Source organism: Orcinus orca, chromosome 19 (assembly GCF_937001465.1).
Source record: "Orcinus orca chromosome 19, mOrcOrc1.1, whole genome shotgun sequence".
NCBI classification, from domain to species: domain Eukaryota; kingdom Metazoa; phylum Chordata; class Mammalia; order Artiodactyla; family Delphinidae; genus Orcinus; species Orcinus orca.
The window spans coordinates 7,159,644-7,180,752 of NC_064577.1; the positions used below are offsets into that span (position 1 = coordinate 7,159,644).

The following is a 21,109-nucleotide window of genomic DNA, read 5'->3' on the forward strand; positions in this document are numbered from 1 at the left end:
TAATGTTTTCTGAGATTTATCTATGTTGTTATAGGTTGTTTGAGTTCACTCATTTTAACTAAAATATCATATTCCATTGCATGAATATGCCACCATTTGTTTATCCATTCTACCGTTGATGAGCATTTAGGTTGTTTCCAGTCTTCTGCTTTTACAAACATGGATGCAGGGAACGGTTTTTTTTGTTTGTTTTTTTTACATAGGCAAGAATTTCTCTAAAGGATATGAGTGCTGTGTTATGGGTCATGCACAATATGTAGCCTTTTCAAATTGGCCTTTTCACTTAGTCATGTGCATTTAAGTTTCCTTCATATCTTTTTTTTTTGTGGCTGCGTTGGGTCTTTGTTGCTGCGCACTGGCTTTCTCTAGTTGCGGCGAGTGGGGCCTACTCTTCATTGTAGTGCGTGGGCTTCTCGTTGCGGTGGCTTCTCCTGTTGCGGAGCACGGGCTTTAGGCACGTGGGCTTCAGTAGTTGTGGCGCAGGCTCAGTGGTTGTGGCTGGTGGGTTCTGGAGCACAGGCTCAGTAGTTGTGGCGCGTGGACTTAGTTGTCCCTAAGGTTCCTTCATATCTTGATAGCTCATTTCTTTTTAGCACTAAGTAATAATCCATTGTCTGGGTGTGCCACAGTTTCTCCATTCAGCTACTGAAGGTTATCTTGTTTGCTTCCAAGTTTTGGCAATTATGAATAAAGCTGTTAAAAACATCCATGTACAGGTTTTCGTGTGAACATAAGTTTTCAATTCTAGACAAATAACGAGTAGCATGATTGCTAGATTGTATGGTTAGAGTATGTTTAGTTTTAATATAAGAAGCCACCAAACCGTCTTCCAAAGTGGCTGTAACATTTTGCATTTCCACCAGCAACTAATGAGAGTTCTGTTGCTCTGCATCCTCACCAGCATTTGATGTTGTCAGTGTTCCAGATTTTAGCCATTCTAATAGATGTATAGTTGTATCTTGTTGCTGTTTTAATTTGCATTTCCCTGATGACAAATGATATGGAGCATCTTTTCAAATGCTTATTTGTCATCTATATATCTTCTTTGATGAGGTATCTGTTAAGCTCTTGGGCCCATTTTTTAGTTGGGTTGCTTGTTTTCTTATTGTTGAGTTTTTCTTAAAAAGCTTTGTATATTTTAGATAACAGTCCTTTATAAGGTGTATCTTTTGCAAATATTTTCTCCCAGTCTGTGGCTTGTCTTCTCATTCCCTTGACATTGTCTTTTGGATAGCAAAAGCTTTTCATTTTAATGAAGTCCAGTTTATCAATTATTTCTTTCACAGATCATATCTTTGGTGTTATATCTAAAAAGTCATCACCGTACCCAAGGTCATCTAGGTTTTCTCCTATGTTATCTTCAAGGAGTTTTATAGTTTTGTGTTTTACATTTAGGTCTGTAATCCATTTTGATTTAGTTTTTGTGAAGGGTGTAAGGTCTGTGTCTAGATTTCCTTTTATTTTTTGAACATAGATGTCCAGCTGTTCCAGCGCCATTTGTTGGAAAGACTGTCTTTGTTCCATTGAATTGCCTTTGCTCCTTTGTGAATGATCAGTTGACTATATTTGTGTGGATTTGTTTCTGGGCTTTTTCTTCTCAGTTGATCTATTTGTCTATTCTTTCACCAGTACTAAACTGTCTTGATTACTATAGCTTTATTTTATATTTATTTATATATTTGGCTGCACTTGGTCTTAGTTGTGGCACACAGGATCTTCGTTGCCATGTGCGGGATCTTCATTGCAGCATGCAGGATCTTTAGTTGTGGCATGCGGGATCTTTTAGTTGTGGCATGCGGGCTCTTAGCTGTGGCACGTGGGATCTAGTTCCCTGACCAGGGATCGAACCCAGGCCCCCTGCATTGGGAGTGTGGAGTCTTAACCACTGGGCCACCAGGGAAGTCCCTACTGTAGCTTTATTATAAGTCTGGAAGTTGGGTAGGATCAGTCCTCCAGCTTTGTTCTTCTTTAATATTGCGTTCGCTATTCTGGGTCTTTTGTCTCTCCATATAAACTTCAGAATCAGTCTGTTTCAATACCTCACCATTTTTTGAGAGCAATATTTCCCTCTGTGTTATCCCAAGTAAAACATTGATGGCTTCTCCAAATTTTTGTACCATTGTCAAAATTATAATCACCATGTCCATTAAGTTAATGGTGTTTCTCATTAATGAGTTTGTCTTATCTTTAGTCGTTAATTCTCCTGTCCATAGCAAAGTACAGGGAGAATGAGAGAATTCAGGGTGTCCTAGGGCCTGAAGGGATACCATTCCACCCCTGCTTGATATAATTATGAAAAGCTTTCTGAGAGGAGCAGGCAGTGGTAGATACAGCAAGCCCTGTCCTGAACGTAAGATTGACCATCAGAGTTGCAGTAGTGAGACTGTCACCCTACTGCTACCTTTGTCTGGTTGGTGGGCATGTGATTCCATCCTCCTACGCTGTCTGAACAGGCCAGTGTATATATGCCATTTCTGTGCCTGCAGTTGGTGGGCAATCAGGAAAGCTGATAGCCTTCCAAATAATTGCTATCCAAGAGAACCAAAAAAAAAAGAAAGAAAAAGACAGTTTGTTGCCAAGATACTGATGTTTAAATTTGATTTAATCTCCTACATCCTCACTGGTATCCAGAGAAATCCACAATAGAGCAGCGCAGAATTACCATGTTTTGCCTGTTGAATACGCAAAATTTTTATGGCAGTTTTCAGTGCTGATGTGGGTGCGGTCGCACTGTGTAAATAGGTACATTCCATTCAGAAAGCAGCTCAGGATGTGTGAGAGGAGCCTCCCAAATGCCCTTGTCCTTTCATCTGTCCCAAAGACTGTCTCCTAAGGAAATGCCGCTGATAGACCTAGAATTATATCTACACAGCTGTTCATTACAGTATTCGTTATTTATAATAATAAAAATCTAGAAACAAAGTGTAGGGGAATGGTTAAAAATATTAAAGTTACACACACACACACGCCATAGAGTACTGTATAGCCATTAAAAATCATGATTTTTTTTTTAAAGACTGCCAAGATGGGAAAATAGAATTCAAAAAACTTCATGTATTAAGTGGAAAAACCAGGTCGTAAAACTGTCTATACAGTATAACTCTAGCATGTTATACACACACACAAGCTGGTGGGAATGATACCACACTGAACTGTGACATCTTATTATTTTTTCCTGGGTCATAGTAATTATAACTCATGTTTTTCCTTTTATGTTTGTTCATTCATTCATGAGAACGTATTACATTTAAAATCAGGAAAGTGTTATTAATCAGTGTGCGTACACCAGGTATCGTGTCCCTGTGAAGTGGCTGGTTCTATTCTGCTCTTTTCCCTCAGCTGCTGCTGGACACCCACTCCCTGAAGATGGTCCTGCTCGATCTGCCTTCCATCGGCTCTCAGGTGGTGAGGAAAGCCCCAGCCAGTTACACAAAGATCGTGGTGAAAGGCATGACCCGAGCGGAGATGATCCTCAAGGTGGGGCTTGTGTCTTCCTCGGGGTTTCGGTTAAAGGGCCTGGTTATCTGATTGTTTATTCCAAGGAGTACTGAGTACTAGTCTTTGAAAGCACAGGTTAGGACCTATGCCCATCAGTCCTAAAAGATTGTCCACAGACTTTGGCCTCATCAGATATTGTTGAAAGTCAGTGCACTGTTACTGGGGGGTCAGTAATTCTATCTGACAAATGAATTCTTCATCATAGTGGAATTCTCTTGTAATAAGATTTGACCAAGATTGGAGGTTGGGTGGCGCTGTCACTGTGAATCAGCGTCTAAGTCAGGGATCTCTCTGCTTCTTAGCAGGAATTTCTGGCCCAGCTATCAGTTACTCAGGTCCACGTAAGCCTCTTTGGCACTCTGAACTCTGCCACTTTATAGGAACTCTGAACAGATGTTGCATAACTGATTCTAATCAGCAAATGGGTTTTCTAAAGCCCCGTTTAATAAAATATACATGGGGTGATGATGCTGAGAACGTCTGAAGCCTTGAGCTCCTGCATATGATTTCCATCTGGATGTGTCAAGGGGAAAGGGGGCCTGTTGGGGAGGGGAGAGAAGGCTGGAGAAAAAACGGAACTGTCAGGGGATGCTCTTAGAAGGCCAGGGCCTGCAGGCCCTTCAGGTCTGTCTCCAAACAGAATGACTCGAATGATGGAGGAGTGAAAAGTAACGGCAGGCCCTGACATGGGTGGGAGCAGGTGAGGGGCCCACACAGACCTCAGGCTTTGGCCTGAGGAAACCGGAAGCAGGCTAATCCATTTCTTCCCTAGCTGGTTTACTCAGCAGGGTGGAGAGCAGGGTTTAGAGAGAACTTCTGAGTGCATACTCCTTGCCAGTCTGAGTCATATGCTCAGAAATTCAAAACAAAAGCAGTCTGCTGGCCCGCGCGCCACAGCTACTGAGCCTGCTTGCTCTGCAGCCCGCGCGCCACAACTAGAGAGAAGCCCGTGCGTCGCAAAAAAAGATCCTGCGTGCCGCGACTAAGACCCGACACAGCCAAAAAATTAATTAATTAAATAATTTTTTAAAATTAAAAAAAAAGAAAATTGAAGCAATGGTTGCCTCTGGAGGAAAAAAAAAACAGTCTGCCGGAGGAAGGAGATCAGATGCCACACTGAAAACCAAATGGCAGTGAATGTGAGGGTTGCGATGCCATTGCTTTCCTGCTGTTGGTACATGAATTGGACGTAGTTAAATGAAGTTCCAGATCTGAAGTCTTGAAAAGAGTGAGGCTGTTCTAGGGGTTTTGTTTTTGAGAAAATGCACTTAATTCAGTGCCTTTTGAGGCCATCTTTCGGGAACAGTGATACATCAGGACAGAAGGAGCAGGTACCACGAACCTACGAAATGTCTCAAACAGGGGACCCTGCAGCAGTGTTTCCCGTGGTCCTGATATTTAAAAAGTCACTTGGGACTCCCCCCAGGCCCTCTGAATTAGAACCTTCAGAGGAGGGACATAGGAAGGTGTACTTAAGAAGCAATCCAGGTTACATTTATGATTTAGGAAATTTAGGAAGCATTGCTCTAACTGAACGTCGAGATGAAACAGACTGTCAGGACATTTCTGGGTTTGCAGCTGCTGCTGCCACCTAAGAAGATCGTGCAGAGTCCGTTTTGTGATCGGCCTGCAAATGAGGAAAGATAATCCTCGGTCTCCGATCGTGAGTGTTCCCGGCAGGCCTACTCTCGTCTCTCTCCCTCGGTAGGTCGTGATGGCCCCTCACGAGCCGTTGGTGGTGTTTGTGGACAACTACATCAAACTCCTGACGGACTGCAACACAGAAACCTTCCAGAAGATCCTGGACATGAAGGTTGGCTCCGCGTTTTGTTTTGTCCCCGGGCACCTTCTTCTCACGCTCGGTGGTTAACTGGGGGATGGGATATTGGCCCCCGGGAGCTTTCTCAAAGTGCCCATGCCTGGCCCGGGCTGCACACCCAACTCCCAGAAGCCTTTTAAGGAGGAGGAAGAACCGGGGCCTGTGAGTGTCCCCGTTCTGACGGCACCCTGACGCCCAGCAGAGAGCCAGGCTCAGCGGGACTGCAGTGGAGAGGAGGCTACCCTCGCGCATCCTGCCGCCTGTCCTCCGCCCTCTCAGCCCCTTCTCCCTCCTCTCCTATTGCCTCTTCCTCTGATTCTCTCCCAGGCTGCTACCCAGGGCTGGTATCTCCCTGAAGAAAGCCTTAATCCTCAGCCCAGTGAATACCAGCTGCTGCGCTTGCCCTCGGGCCCTTCGGGACAGAGCTGACGTCACCCTCCTTTCTCTCTCCACCTCAGGGGCTGAAAAGGAGCGAGCAGAGCAGCATGCTGGATCTCTTCCGCCAGAGGCTCCCCGCGCCGCCCTCAGGGCCCGAAGGCTCCAGCTCTCTGTCCCTCCTGGCTCCAACTCCAGAACAGGAGTCATCTCGCATCCGCAAACTGGAGAAACTAATTAAAAAGAGACTGTAGGAGCGTCCAAGGGGCACTTTTCCCCCAGCCAGTGACAGCCCCCCCCACCAGCACCCAGATCTCCGGAAGCCCCCCACCTCTCCTGTGCTTCCCCGACTCTCAGATCATCAGTCTTGAAACTTGCTGGGGCGTTTGGGTCATTCACATGTTTCTCCCATGTCCTGTCTTAATTCCTGTCCTAATCGGAGAAGACGGGTAACAGCCAGATTATAAAAAGGCAGTCAAGATGGTCCCTGATTCCTGCAGCAGAGGCAGCTGGGGGTGAAGGTTCCGTGTGCTTCACTTGCTGGTCCCGGGCTGCCCCCGACTGGTCCAGTTGTCGCTGACTCTGTAGCCTCACCCCCGCAGTCACACCCTCTGGCATGTGGTCCTGTTCCTTTCCATGCTTCTATCCCAGCACCGTGGGTGAGAAAGCCTGGAACTCACCCCTTCCTCCACATGCAGCCGTGTGAGGTTCCCTCTGCGGCCGGACCCTTAAGAGATGTCGTCTGGGCTTGGCTCTAGGGCCCAAGTTATGAACTGGAAGATTACAGGTGTGACGGAAGAAAGAGGTGTGGCCTTTAGCTAAGCCCTAGTAGGGAAAGCCGGCTAAATAAGAAAAGCGCTGGAAGGGCAGGGAAGGGGCTGGGGGGACACGTGGGCAGCTCAGTCGATAGATTTCACTCTGCCCAGACAGCCATGGTGTGGCTCTGGTAAGGTTATCCAGCCCGAGCTAATTGAGGTTAACATTCTCTTCCCACTCTTGAAAGAAGGGATGATGGACCCATCTCCAAACAGCCACTTCAGCCATCTGTCCTCGGCCTGGGAGCTGGAAACCCAGTGGACTCCCACACCTGGTTCTTGTCACTCTCAGTGTTTACAGATCCACACTTCTCTTTGTGTTTCATCATGAGGAGTCATTTTCTGGAAGTCTCCATGACGGCATTGAGATGTCAAGCTGCTGTTTTGCGCCCCGGGTGGTGGTCACAGCCGGGGAAGTTGCCTTCTTGATTTATTACACTGTCAGTGAGCTCCAGGAGCCGGCAGAAGTCAGTAGGAGTTACGTTAAGTGTCTTGTCGATGGGCGCTGCATGCCCTGTGTGCGCCCTGTACAGACAGAGCATGTTTCTCATCTGGGGGGGTCTGCATCAGAATCACCTGGGGCTCTTTTTTTTTTTTTTTTTTTTTTTACAAGTACAGATGTATGGAGATTGTGAATCAATTAGGTCTGGAGTGGGGCCCAGCATCTAGGTTTAAAAGTTCCATAGGGGATTATAACGCTTACTTCTTGTGAAGAACCATTGTAACAGAAGTTTGCTTTATTGAAGGGTTCCTGTTGCACATTTTCATAAATGTATGTTCTTTCTGACTCTAAGCAAGTGTAATTACTGTATAACTGAGCTGGTGCCCAAACGGTAAAGGTTTTTCTTTTTGCTGATAGCCAGCAGCTTGAGTTTTGAATTTGTGTTGGTGGTAGGGACCATGGCAGAAATCATGCTGTCCCCATACGGACTAGGATTCTTCTTGTTTTGATGATCAAGCCCCAAACAGAAGGTTTATTTATTACTGTCACTTTGAAATAATATATATAAAGGAGCACTCATTGATAAAAACAGTAGCTAACAACTCTGTTATTCAGCTAAATTATATAGATACTGTACCGGTTCCTTCCCTCCGCTTTCTCTAGCCCCTTTAAAAAAAAAAAAAAACTTAAAGTCACCTTATGTGGTTAAAATAAATACTCGTAATTTATAATTGATAAAGAGTTCACTGCTGTTTTTACTCTGGACAGACTTCCTGATTGCTCGTTAGAGGTGCCCAGGCTGGAGAAAGTTCTGTTTGGATCATAACAGGGAAATGGGAACCACCATGGACGGGGTGTTTTGACCTCCAAGTTCCGTTCTGGAATTGAAGCTAACTAACTGTTGCCACGCCTCCCTCTCTTGAAGAACAAAGACCCAGTACCTGGGGCTTTCCCAGGAAAGGGCACCGACTTTCTCATGCCTCGGGCAGCTCCTCGGTGCAGGTGGAACAGGACCGAAAGCAGACGTCCAAGGACCAATGTAAGAGTGACGGGCAGGCAGGGCAAGCGAGCAGGGGTCGCAGGGGACGTGACACCAGCCCATCCTGAATTGCCATTGGACAGGGAGCCCTGGTCCCCCGTTTACAGAATGCTAGGGAAAATGCCACAAGTTCACAGCTGGAAATGTAATTCCTCTCTCTAGGAAGAGAAATCTCCAAAATAACCAACTTGCTTGAGCGTGAAAGCAAGTGTTTCACACTTCTTGTCTCCTCCAAGTCAGATTGCTAAAAATAAAATCCTTAGAACTGTGTTGGGCCGTTTAAACAATAGCCTTGGAAACACAGACACATGAAAAGCTGGCGTGCAGAAAGAGTACTGTTAGGTTTTACACAGTAAAGAAACTCTTCCAGTCTCTTTCTAGTATTTATCAAAATAGATAAGCCCCCTGGACCCTCAAGGTATCGATTCCTGAAAATAAAGGGATTGCTTTTTTGTGTAAATATCATTCATTTTTCCCCCATCTGGAAGTGGTTTCGTGGCGCATATCGCAGCATAAAATACTACAGTTGATTAAAGCATTACTGGATGTCATTTGCTAGGATGTATTTCCTCACTGTTGACAGAAAACAGAACAGGCTATGGGAAAGAATTAGCGAGCCCGTGAAGCCCGGGCTCCCCTCTCAGCATCTGCCCTTCTGCCTGGTGAAGATGCGCCCATTCCCTGACAGCACGAAACCAGAATGTGATGTTCCTCAGCGAGGTCCCGGCATGTCCGGCGGTGGTGGAAACCCTCTGTAAATAGGTATAAAGCGTTCTGCTTCTGATGTGGAATCCTCCCTGTGCTCCAAATTTCTACCCCGTTGACTTTCCCTTCTCCACCTCCCAGCTCCAATCACAGCCTGCTTCTCCATGTGACTGCCAGAGGCCTTCTGTCCTGTGCACAGTAAGTCAATCCGGTTTCCTTAATAGCTGGGTGGGCATTTTGCAGCGAACCTCTGGGGAAGTCTGATGTTCCCCTCAGCCCTGGAAAATCTGCGGCAGCACTTCCATTAGGTTGGCTTCAAGATCATTCCCTAGTTTCCATTCTTTATTTTCACCAGCTCACCACTTCGATAGGGTAGCCAGAAATCCGTCTGATGAGAAAAGAAACATTTCCGTATACCCCACCCAGAAGAACGCTGCCAGATGATTGACCCACCAGGCTCTCTTCTTTCTCGCATACATAACCAGGTAAGTAGAGGGATATAAAGAATGTTTGAAACAAAAGCAGTTTTCAGAATCCATGAAAGGGGGCGGGGGGGGGTGCGTGTAATTAACAGGGCAGTGAAGGTCACACAAGAGCCAGCTGTGCGCACGCTCTGTCAGCCACGAGGCCGTGTGAAATGTGACCTGCTCCTCACCACTCGCCAGGCCTCAGCCCCAAGTGGGTGGCCACAGCGCTTGCTCTGTCCCTGGGCTCACTTGGAAAGGATGGGCACGTGACGACACAGCCTGCTGCTGGGTGCAGGCCGCATCTGAAGCAAGCACCGGAATACGGAGCCTTTGCGTTTTTAGGTCTGCCGCCTGGGATATCCAGCTTACTCAAGCGTTTTAAAGACGCTCCATCCTCTGTTCCCCTTGCCCCAGCAGCTGCTATTTCCGTAGCATTTAGGGATAAACCTGCAGACACTGAGAAAAGAGCTTCCTCCCTCCCCGGTGGTGTTGGCTGGACTGCCTGTTACGGAAAATGTGGCACATTTCCTCTGAATGCAAATTAGAAGGATTGCCAAAGGCTGCTTTCCAAAAAACATGTCTTTAGAAATGGTGTCTGGTGTCCACAGAACCGATTTCAACTGGCCAGTCCTGGCAGGGACAAAATTCTTGCCTGCACTCTTTTTTTTTTTTTTTTTGACCTTCAATGCCCAGAAAATGCTAAGCGAGATTATCTTGGGACAGGCAGACCTAACAGGGAAGCCAGAAGTTCACCAGCTATTCGGATTACTTCACAGTTGCCTTTCAAAGATGATTCCCAGGGCCAGTGGAATCCCTGTAATCAGCTGAAAAGTACCTGCCTGGCTCTTCCAATCCCCTCTGGGGATATCGATACAGAGAATGCTGGGCGATAAGAGTGATACAGAGGAAAAGCTGTGTACATTCTTTGTCCCCTAAGAATGTTTATCACTTAATCTGAGAGCTCTGGTGGCCTCTGCTCAGCAACAAATAGAATTTGCATAATCGCTGGTGCGATCCTGCTTGGGGTAATTCTTCAACACGTGAGAAATTAAGAACAGCTTCTCAACATAACTTCCCTTTACTTCTGGGGCCATGAAAAGCATTTACCAAGTAGGCTGCAACTTTCAGGAGCACCAGGTGAAGTGGTGGAGAGAAACTCCAGCTTCTGCTTGGTTGCTTTGTGCTGATGGAAAAGGAAGGCCCTTCTCAAGCAGAGGGGAAGCGCACCACCTGCTAAAGAGACCGCATTCCACGGAATTCTTCACTAAAGTCCTGAGATTGGCCTGGGGCAGCCGCGGAAGCGCTTTAGCAGGCAAATGGAAAAATGGCCAGTGTTGTGTAAAGAAAACATGAGTGCACACACAGAGACACCCCCCTCCCCCAGCCTCATACCCACTCCCTGCTGCAACCCTGGCACTGCTCTCAACGGATCCCAAGTGTCGGCCCCTCGGCTGGCTGGCTTGCTCAGTCGTCAGAGAAGGGCGCTAATGGGCCTTATGGTCCCCGTGGATTAAGCCCTTGGCCAGAGTTGCAGCCCAGCTACTGTCTGGCATGCAAATAATACCTGATTGTGAGCAGGCCCGAGAGATCCAGGCCATTCCATGCTATTGGGTGGGGAGGGAACTGAGTATTTACTGCCTCCTGGATAGTTAAGAGACCTCATTGGATCAAAACCCCTGTTAAGTGGGTAGGATTTTATGGATGTGGACCTGGAAGCCTGGGGGGCAAATGATGTGCCCAAGGCTATATAGCTCGTGTGTGGCAGAGCCAGGATTGGTGTCATCCATGCTCTTTGCACTTCACAAGTGGTTTTCAAATTTATGAGACCCAATTTTACATGGGACTCTCACTCTACGAATAGATAAAAGTATTTTATTAATACATTTTGTGAGTTCAAGTATCTTTCAAAGCAAGTCAGTGAGAACACTGAAACTGTTTCAGTTAAATAGAAAGCATTGCAAAGCTAAGGTTATGGGTGGCAGTCGATATGTACCAATGCCAGCATCCAGTTTATTTCTGTGTTTTGCTTTGCTTGCATAGAATAGAGAAATCTTGACTTAATCCAGCTAAGAATTTGCAAACAGCATCAGTTTTGTTTTAAACAAGCCCTCCTCCCAATCCCAGATACTCTTTGGTTACCCAGATGTGACAAGGACTCTTTATCCTGAGGTCTACGTGGACAGAACAGCCCTGACAGTGCAGGTTAACACACCAAGGATCTGTAAAATCTTATATTTGCACCAATAACACATTCGCATGTTATGTTATTACTTTCGAATGTTCAGTTTTTAGAATAAGCTTAAAGTATGCATCCTTAAAGGGAGGTTAGAATCAAAGCCTTGTGGAGCTCCTTTGCCCCCTGAAACATCTCAAGAATTCCAGGTTCCCCAGAAGCCAGTTTGGAAGCTGCTGTCCTCATCAGCGGCTGCTGCTCGAGGGGCGGGGGTGTTTGGCGGTGTCACCTTTGTACAGGAGAGAGCAGCTTTTCATCTGAGGTCCACATCCCTGAACTGTCACCCAAATCCTGTCCGAGTCACGCTGGAGGCCACCTTCTGGGTTGAGCCTTGCCGCCTTTAGAAAGAGGACATCAGAGGGCAAGGACCACCCCCGACCCCCCGACCCTGTGCGAGGCAGCTCTTTTCTAAGAACAAAACTATGCAACCGGAACTGGGGGAGGGGGCTTGGGCAACATTTGCAAGGAAGCCCATCCTTCTCTCAAAATCCCGACAAGCCCCAAATCTTAACGCCTGAGGCCTCACACGTCTGTCTGTGTACATGCAAAGCTTCCCAACCTTTTCAGGACTTGAAGCATAGAAATGATGACATTTGTGCTCCCTTGGCATCACGCTGGGGCAAACCAGTTGAAGAGGCTGCCGGGGCCATATTCATGGGCCTGGGGACTGTGGCTGCTTCAGGGGACCGCCCCGCCCCCGGCCAACCGGGCTGAGGGGATCCACGTGGGCATTTGCTGTGCACTCCGGCCATGACCCAGCTCTGTAGTTGGGAAGCTCTGAATTGGAGCATCAGCGTTGGGTGGTATGTGGGTTTATTTGTTTTTAGAGCTTTGTTCAAACTTCCTCATTTATCAGTTGGGAAACTGAGACCTCGAGGGTTCCAGTCGTGAGCTTGCCCTTCACTGTGGCGAGGACTGGCAAAGTCCAAGCCACCTCTGTGTATCCCACTTGCCACTCACCGCTCCACCCTCCCTGGCTGGCCTTCCCTGGAGTCCCACCCCTCCCTTCCTGCCCCCTCCTCCACTCCCACCAAGTTTCTCAGAGCTCGTCCCCTTTTCCGTTCTGCCTGAAGAAGTGAACCAGGGCTTCCATGCTTTCTTTGATCTCCCACCACCCTCCCAGGCCCCCGTGCTACTTCTCTTGTGGCCTTCGTTACCATTTCCAACAAAAGGTTACAGCCATCACCTCCAGCCCCTAAGTGCATTCCCTCTTGTTCAGCATCCATCTCAACTACCTTCCAGAAACGTCTCTGGAAGGATGACCTTCTTGCCATACTTTCATCCTCTTTGCACTCTCTGTGGATTTGGTGAGTCCTCCCTGCCCCTGGGAATGCTCCCTTCACTCCCTCGATGCCTTGCTTTCCTGCTCCCTTAACGTCTTGGTCTCCGTCACTGATGCTCTTTTCCTTTTGAACCTTGACTCTGGTCAAGCCCCAAGGTTTTAGGCCTCCTGTGGTTTTCACTCCAGACTCTTTCAGAGGACTTTTCTGCCCATCACAGGTAAAAACACCAGCTATGCCTTCTGAGGTTTCTCAGATTTTTAGCCCTTGTCCGTCCCCTTCAGCTGACCCCAGTCCGCTTGCAGGTCCCATCATCGACTTGGGTGGAGCATCTCCAGGTACACTCGGCTCCCTTCCTGAAATTCCCCGTCTCTAAAGGGCACCACCTTCCTTTTCCTAGTTCCTCAGTCTCAAGGCCTTAGAGTAAGGCACCCTTGACAACTCTCTTTGTCAACCAATATGGTTAGTTAATCGTAAAACATTTTCTTAATGATTATACAAACACCAGTCACAGAAACCAAGAGAAAAATCTAAGTTGCCCCAGCAAATCAAGGCTCTCAGTCCCAGTCAGGCCTGGCAGGTAGGGTTTCCTCGTGGGGTAGCCCTTCTCCGTGGTTTCCCAGCCGGGCCCACGGAGTTCCTCTTTGCTCTGAGGGCTTCTGCAAAGAAGCTGGCATAAGGCTCGCTCCACTGACCTCCTCTCATGACTGCTAACCCCAATGATTTTGAGTGTTTCTGCACTGCTGTTTCTATTTTCTTCACCTTATAAAATATTGCAATAATAATACTCATTTTTAAAGTACACAGTATTCATGTTAATAAGTTTAAACAATATAGAAATATATCAGAAGTGCTACACTCCTCTTCCAGACATTCTGTCTTACACTGTGGGGGGAGGGCGCTTTGCAAACAAAATTAATATTAAGCATATCTGCATATTTTTCTACAGCTAAACAAGAAATCTTGGATCTCTTTTCCCTCAGCACACATAGAGCCACTCATTCTTTTTAAGGCTACATGGTGTTTTATAGTTGAGATAGACCACCGTTTACTTAGCCAGTCTCCTCTCAGTATACAAATAGGTTTCTGTTTTTTGGCAGTAAGAAACACATCGCCAGTGAAAATCTTCCTGTAAATATCTTTGCTTACTTGTGCCCACCTTTTTGTAGGCTACTCTCCTAAAATCGTTCAGTTCCCATTTTAAAAGGTTAAAGGGCACGCACATTTGAAATGTTGCTAACTCTCGCCAAAGTGTCCTCTGCAGAGATTATGCTGCACACTGCCATCGACCGTGTGTACGTGTGTACCCTCTTCTCCACATCCTCACTTGCCCTAGATGTTCTTTCCTGCTTCTTGACTGCGAGGATGTAGTTGCAGCTCTATCTGTAGAGACCCAGTAAGCAGAAGTTCCCCCTTTGGCTTTCACTGCACACAGCCAAATGTGACCCAACCAGTGCTGTGTCTTGCTGCAAGAAAACTTTCTGAGCAAAAGCCCCGTGGCTTCCCTCATGGTCAGGGCTCCTAGAGGACATGCTTTGTCGGTTCGCTCATGAAAGCAGCGGTCGTCCTTTGTATTTGTAGAGTTTGATATTCAGTTGAGCATCCCTTCTGTTCTTTATCTCTGCCCTTTCCCCAGACTCCATCAGCAGACCGGGCTCCCTATCATGCACTGTCTTCTGGCAGTGATGCTATGGAGATAACAGCTTAAATTCTTAGTTTCTGAACTCCTGTAGAGACTTTGTGATTCTATAGTAGAGAAGAAAGTCTTGAAAGCCGCGAGAGTTACAAGAATTGTTGGAATGGCGTTTTGCTTTGTTTTTGTCCTTTATTCTAAAAGTTACCCTTTACATTTTAAGAGCCAAAATGCTGGAGGACTTTGCACACAGCCAGCACCATCAGCAGAGGGACAGTGCATCTTGACATAAACATTTTTTTCCATAGAAAAAAGAGGTGGCGGGGGAGGGGGAATTTTGACCAGCAGGTATCAATAGAAGAGGAAGAACTAGAGGGGATATGACTTGGTTTTGAGGCTGGAAGGTCATGGAGAAGAAATCCAGAACCCTACCGCTCTGGGCTGAGCCCCAGTATAAGCAAAACCCCCATAAGTTTGAGGGAAACCCTGATCTAGAAACCATTGCCTGGCTTCCAGCAATTAACCTGGGAGACTGCAGTCCCCATAGAGAAGTGAGGTGTTCAACAAGGCACCTGAGGAGGAGAGAGAGTGTCTGAGAGTGTTGTCCGGCCAGGTGGGCCCAAGGGCGGGCACACCTCACAGAGTCCCTCACACCCCATCATGGGGAGGTGATGGCTTTCAAGCTCCCTGAGCTCCCAGAAGTAATGAAAGGGCCAGCTCATTGGAAGGGACTTCAGGCTGGGACAACTAGGGTACAGATCAAGTGGCATATGGACATGAAAAGCAGAGGGTGGGTCTTCCCTGGTGGCACAGTGGTTAAGAATCTGCCTGCCAATGCAGGGGACACAGGTTTGAGCCGTGGTCCTGGAGGATCCCACATGCCACGGAACAACTAAACCTGTGAGCCACAACTACTGAGCCTGCGCTCTAGACCCCGTGCTCCGCAACGGAAGAAGCCACCGCAATGAGAAGCCCGCGCACCGCAACGAGGAGTGGATCCCCGGTCACCGCAACTAGAGAAAGCCCGTGCGTAGCAACCAAGACCCAATGCAGCCAAAAATAAATTAAATAAAAAAGCAAAACAAAACAAAAAACGACGTTGTAGAGGCACAAATGCCAACCAGTGCCATTAAAAATAAAAAGCAGAGGGTGGCATTCCTTGGCCAAGCAGAGCAAATTTCTCCTCCGTAGAGGCCAGAGAGATAGGAAGATGACCACAGACCAGGCACTCACCACCGGCCACCCCATCCTTGCTGCTGTGATGTTACGGAAGCCTCCCCAGATGCCACCCAGGCAAAAGGGAAGGATGAGAGTAGTATTTACCCAAGAGCCACTAGTCATTTTCCAGAAGAACTATACTGTGAGCAAGACACTTCAGTCTAGAGAGAAACGGGGAGTTTACGAGCTAAACTGAGCTCAGTTTAAAAAAATAAAAAGAGAATTAACCTTTTGTATGCCAGAGTACAGTCACAAAACAATACCCGTGACAAGTGCAAAAGGAAAAGTAACAGCTTGCTCCAGTGTCCTCGCCATGGCATTTCCAGGAGCACAGCTGGACTAAACCAGCCACCCTAACTCTTGCTTCCCTCTGTCACCAGTGCAACATCTTTGCAGGATGCACGTCCGGGAATGGAGCTAATTGACTCCAGAGGCAATGAACTTGGGGCACTTGTCAAGTCTGCAATGCTCCCAGCTCGGTGAATCTAAGCCAGGGGAGAAGGATGACCAGATCTTCAGAGACCTCATGGCAGAGCTTTGGCCATCATCTCCTCCTCCCTTCTTTGCTGCCTGTTCCTTATTTGCTGCTTTAGGATCAGCACAGGTGTCACTCCCTCCAGAAATCCTCCCCCAATCTTCACCTCCCTCTCTCCACCAGGCTGGTGAGGCTCTCTTTGTGCTCTCACACTCTGTCTTGCACAAAGTAGGCCCTTGGTAGGTGCTGATTGAATGAATGGGTCTAGCAGGAGAGCACACACGAACCCCAAAATCTCTCACCCAGAGCAGGTTTTGGTAAGAGCTCTCAGCCTTGGGAGGAGAGGTGAAATGGATTCTGGGGAACAAGAACAGGGTATCTGCTGATAAACAGTCTTTCAAGAGGAACACAAAGCCCAGATTCCTTAATGTCCGTGTGTGATGGAAGGCCCCGGCTGCACTCGTATTAACTGCTCTTTTTATTACAAGCGTGGAGAATAGGTAGGCATTGTGCCCTGTCTTGGGGTTTGTAAGATGATGATATCTGACATTCCAGAAGCTTCTGCTTCCAACACAGCCTGCTAACAGCAGAAGGTCCTTTCTCAGATGGCAGACAGGCTTGATGCTAAAAAAGGCATCCCTGGAAATAGCAGAGTCTACCTTTCAGTCTTTGAAAAGCAAGGTGTTGAGATGGGAGTTGGGTGATATTTGATGGGTGTCTGATGGGGCAGGGGGCCCAGCTGGGACTGAAGTCGAGTATCCCTGTCATTCTCAGGTCCAGACGTGCTCTTTGCACGCAGGACCTGGAAGCCTCTTAGAGAAATCCCAAGAGAACGGCCCAGAAGGGTAAGCCTGGCTCAGGGGAGAGGGATTTGGAATTCAAAGGGGTTTTTTGCTTGCTTGTTTTATTATTTGTCTCTTGGCCCAGCCCTGCATGGTTCAAGGTGAATCCTAGGGCGGGAAGCAGGCATAAAGGAAGCCGCACTGCATCAGGACCACCCTGTAAACGCAACCAGAAGGGGCGAGAGGCACTTAGCTGCGGACCACAGCACAGCTCCAGCACCTCCAAGCTCTGTGGCCCTCCCCCCGCACCAGCACCGGCAACGGCACCCGGGGCTTTGGTACCCATAGCGGTGGCGTGGCTGCAGCCCCTCTCTAAGTGCCTGGTGGAGCTGGTGGTGGTCTCTGCAAGGGCAGCCTGTTGGAGGGCCGCCGTGTGGGTCACTGTCACCCAACTTAGCAGAACCAAAGGCTGGGGCAGTGGGTGCAGGAAAAGGAAAAGAAAATTAATGGCAGGCATCCTCTGCATATAACCAGATTTATTTATGAGCATATGAGAGGCAGAGACTTCCAGAAATACTTGTCATTGGTTGGGGTCATCCTGCAGAAGTACAAGGCAAGAGTCAATAAAATTCCAGTTAACCCCCAGCTGATGCGACCTGGGAAAACATGAGACTCATGGAATTTTTCATTGGTACCTCTTCTCTCACCTCAAGTTCCTACCCCACCCCTGGCTAATTTTCCTCAAAACTGAAAAGCATTTCTTCAAAGGCATGTAAATGTCTTCGGCAAGTCTCAGGAGCTCCCAACAGTACAAAGCTGCAAACCACAGCCGCCTCCCGCTGCGGGGTATTCTGCTTTGAATTTGAGGGAGGAGAGGAATGCACTTAGGGACACCGGCTCCAGGAGGACAGCAGAGCCAATTGGCCGCCCCCAGGCTCCCACTCTCCACCCTTTCCCACGCAGCCTACAGACCGAAATCCCCCGAGGGTCCTGGAGGCTGCCTTTGGAGAGTGGCTGTGCAGACTGGCCAACTGTTGCCTGCACACCCTTCTATCACGCCCTTCAACCAAGGAGCCAAGGGTCTTAACTTCAGTTGCTCAACTAAGGGCTATTTTTCTGGGCTGCAAGTCCTTGTCTGGTGTGAATACGCAGAACGGAGCCAGGAGTGCAAGTGTATTGATGTCGTTCCAACGAGGCCGTGAGCCCCAGCTCTTTGCAAAATCCCATCTGGGTTTTATTTTGCAGATGCCACGGCCCTTTTTCTGTGTAACTAGGGAGCGTTTGGGAGAACAGCTCTCAGCTTACACATAGGAGGCCCCAAGGGTGGAGCCTGTATTTGGGGTCCTCAGGTTCCCCACACAGGGGTCACTGGCCTGACTCCACCACAAGCTTCATTCGGTGTCTGGGTGAGCGTCGCCACTGAGGCTGGGCCAGATCCCACCTCTCCACCTGACCTGGTGGTCTCCCAGGTGAGAGGTCAGAAAAGGAGCCTGGGTGCTTCCCTGGTGGTGCAGTGGTTAAGAATCTGCCTGCCAGTGCATGGGACAGGGGTTCAAGCCCTGGTCCAGGAAGATCCCACATGCCGCAGAGCAGCTAAGCCCATGCGCCACGACTACTGAGCCTGCGCTCTAGAGCCTGCAAGCCACAACTACTGAGCCCGTGTGCCACAACTACTGAAGCCCGCGTGCTTAGAGCCCGTGCTCCGCAACAAGAGAAGCCACTGCAATGAGAAGCCCGTGCACCGCAACTGAGAGTAGCCCCTGCTCACTGCAACTAGAGAAAGCCCACGCATAGCAACAAAGACCCAACCCAGCCAAAAATAAATAAATAAATTTTACAAATAAATAAATAAATAAATATTTTTTTAAAAAAAAGAAAGAAAAGGAGCCTGTTCCCTCAGGCCCATTTCGCTCTGAAATGGCCAGCCTTTGGTGTCCCTGGCCTCTGATTCAGGCCACCTTTGTGAGTCCCGGGAGCACAGAGGTATGAACCAAGCTCACCAACTCATGTGTGCACAGACTCCTGTGGGCTGGGCCGTGTCAGTACATCTTTTTTTTTTTTTTTTTTTTCTGCAGTACGCGGGCCTCTCACTGTTGTGGCCTCTCCCGTTGCGCTCCGGACGCGCAGGCTCAGCGGCCATGGCTCACGGGCCCAGCCGCTCCGCGGCATGTGGGATCTTCCCGGACCGGGGCACGAACCCGCGTCCCCTGCATTGGCAGGAGGACTCTCAACCACTGTGCCACCAGGGAAGCCCCAGTACATCTTTTTAATGCAGTTTCTTTCTTTATCGAATATGGCAGTTCCCTTTCCATGCTCTTTGAAACCAATAACCTTAATCTTAAGACACATAAGGAAACAAAGTCCTATTTTTTTAAGCATTTTGGTTGACATGGGTGTATATGAACGCAAGGGGGGGACCTGGTTTAATACTAAGGCCAAGCCACTGCCTCGTGGTTCCCGGAGCCCGGAGACCCAGGGGGCTGAGACCGCAAGGTACCTGGGGCCCTGGGCACACGCCAGCGCGCTGGAGCCCACAGTGCTTTTAATCCGCTGTCTGGCTGGGTTTACTGAAAACAAGCTACTCCAAAAACAATAAGCAGCCGCACTGTGGGGGGTCCCGCCCTGCTCTTGACTGACTCAACTCCTGTTTGGGCATCAGCTTAATTTAGTGGAGAAAAAGGGAAAATGCAGGATTGGCATTCATTGTGACGCAGCTTTGTTCCTCAGACCCTGCTGGGAGAGGCCTCAGGGCCAGAAGCCAAGTCCTACGAGGACACCAGTCTCTGTGGTCCAGGCAGGGGATGATGGCCACTCGGAAAGGACCGCTTTGAGGAGAGGCCACTCTTTCGGCAGGGTCCGTGGTCTCGTTTTTGTGCAACTCACCCCTGATTTCTAGGTGCAACCCAGATGCTCCTCAAAAGAAGGCCTGTCTTCGAAGCCAGACCAGGAGGGGGTCAAGTGGAATCCGTTGTCTTTCCCAAGCCTTGGTTAGAGTTTTTTGTGTTTTTTTTTTAAGAAACGTCCTTTGGAAAACAATCTGGCAGAAGATGTAGGACAATGATGAGCCCAGGGCATGGGGCTCTTCCCAAGGACTATAGCAGATATGCAGTGCGGACTCACGGCTCAGGGCTGACGAAACACAGCTGTCTTCCAGGGTCTGTGCCGCATGGCTCCCATGAGGTTACAAAGGAAGTCCCTCTGCTCTCCCACCCAGGGGCACTCATGGGCAGGCTGAAGTCAGATGGTTCCTGTTGTAAGAACCCCTCTGCTCATCTCCAGCAGGACTGCCACGAGTTCATGGAGATGCAAGCGCAGGCAGGACACCTGGGCCTGGCTGGGCATGCCCTGCACGTTCTCCTCTGAACCCGAGCAGCTTCCAGTCAGCTCCAGCTTATCTCTGAGCTCTTTGAAGACAGTCTGGACAGGAGAGGACAAACCTGGGGTCCCAGGTGTCTTCTGATTGGCTCAGCAGGGTTCTGGGAACCATGGAGGGGAAGACTTTGATGCAGCTTCTCCGTCAGCGTCAGGTCCCCGGGCTGAATTCCTCTTCAGGCCCCTCCAGTTTCCTTTGTGTGTATCAGCGCTAGGCTCCTCTGTAAGGAAGGAGGCCAGGGTATGCAATCATTTCACGCTTTGGGAGCTCCTTGGCAATTGTCCTGAGGCCTGAGGATGTCCTGATCTCTATTAAAGCCAAGATGTTCTTCTGGGTTGGGGAGAGGTTATGTTGGGGATCAGACAGAACTGTCATAGGCTGGAGCTCAGGACACAGATGCTTCCTGGGTCCAGTTTGATGGCTGAGATGCCCACGTGAAGTCCTGGGCCACCTGCTTGATGACCCCAGTGCCAAGGAGGAAGGGGTGCCTCGAAGGTGTCCCCTTGATCTGCCTGGACCCTCCGAAGCTGGCAGCTTCACACTCCCTTGCTCTCTTCAGCGGCTGTGATGTCTCTGTGGATCTCTGTCAGAATGTGAGTAATCTAAGCCCTTCAGAATTCCCCTGAGAAGGTGGCAATTCAGGGCTCCCCCTAGATTCCATGTTTTAGCGGGTCCAGGGGGCGATCCCTCCCAAGACAGTCCACAACGATCCAGGCCTTGGTGGAGACAGTGGCTGCACTGGCCTAGCATGATGACCTTCCTCAGCCTCATCCTCCTCTTCCAGACTGATGACCTTGGAAGACGGAGCAATTGCCGTCTTCCTGGACACCTTTTCCCAGCTGGCCAAGCCGGGAAAGAGTTCTCAGGATCTACATGGGAATGCTGGTGGGCAAACTCCCTCTAGGGCGCCAAGTCCTGCCACAGCCAGCAGACCGCCTTTCCACACCCCCAGGAA

The 21,109-nt window shown here is 48.8% G+C and overlaps 1 protein-coding gene across 7 annotated transcripts in view; it reads left to right on the forward strand.

Annotated features, from left to right (window-relative positions):
* VPS53 (VPS53 subunit of GARP complex) overlaps positions 1-19,646 on the forward strand; it is a 138,010-nt gene extending 118,364 nt beyond the window's left edge. For 2 of the 7 annotated variants that reach the window (XR_007473475.1, XR_007473480.1), the window contains 7 exons: positions 3,340-3,477; positions 5,207-5,311; positions 5,776-6,497; positions 7,718-7,988; positions 8,572-8,750; positions 8,835-8,891; positions 9,049-18,632. Coding sequence is in view for 1 of the 7 variants with exons in the window: in XM_004267078.3 (XP_004267126.1) it covers positions 3,340-3,477; positions 5,207-5,311; positions 5,776-5,946 (414 nt within the window). In the remaining 6 variants the exon portion in view is untranslated. Of the gene's footprint in view, positions 1-3,339; positions 3,478-5,206; positions 5,312-5,775; positions 7,366-7,717; positions 7,989-8,571; positions 8,751-8,834; positions 8,892-9,048; positions 18,633-19,508 lie in introns of those variants that run through there. The other 5 variants (XR_007473478.1, XR_007473479.1, XR_007473476.1 and 2 more) reach the window with 5 other exon arrangements.
* The last annotated feature ends 1,463 nt before the right edge of the window (positions 19,647-21,109 follow it).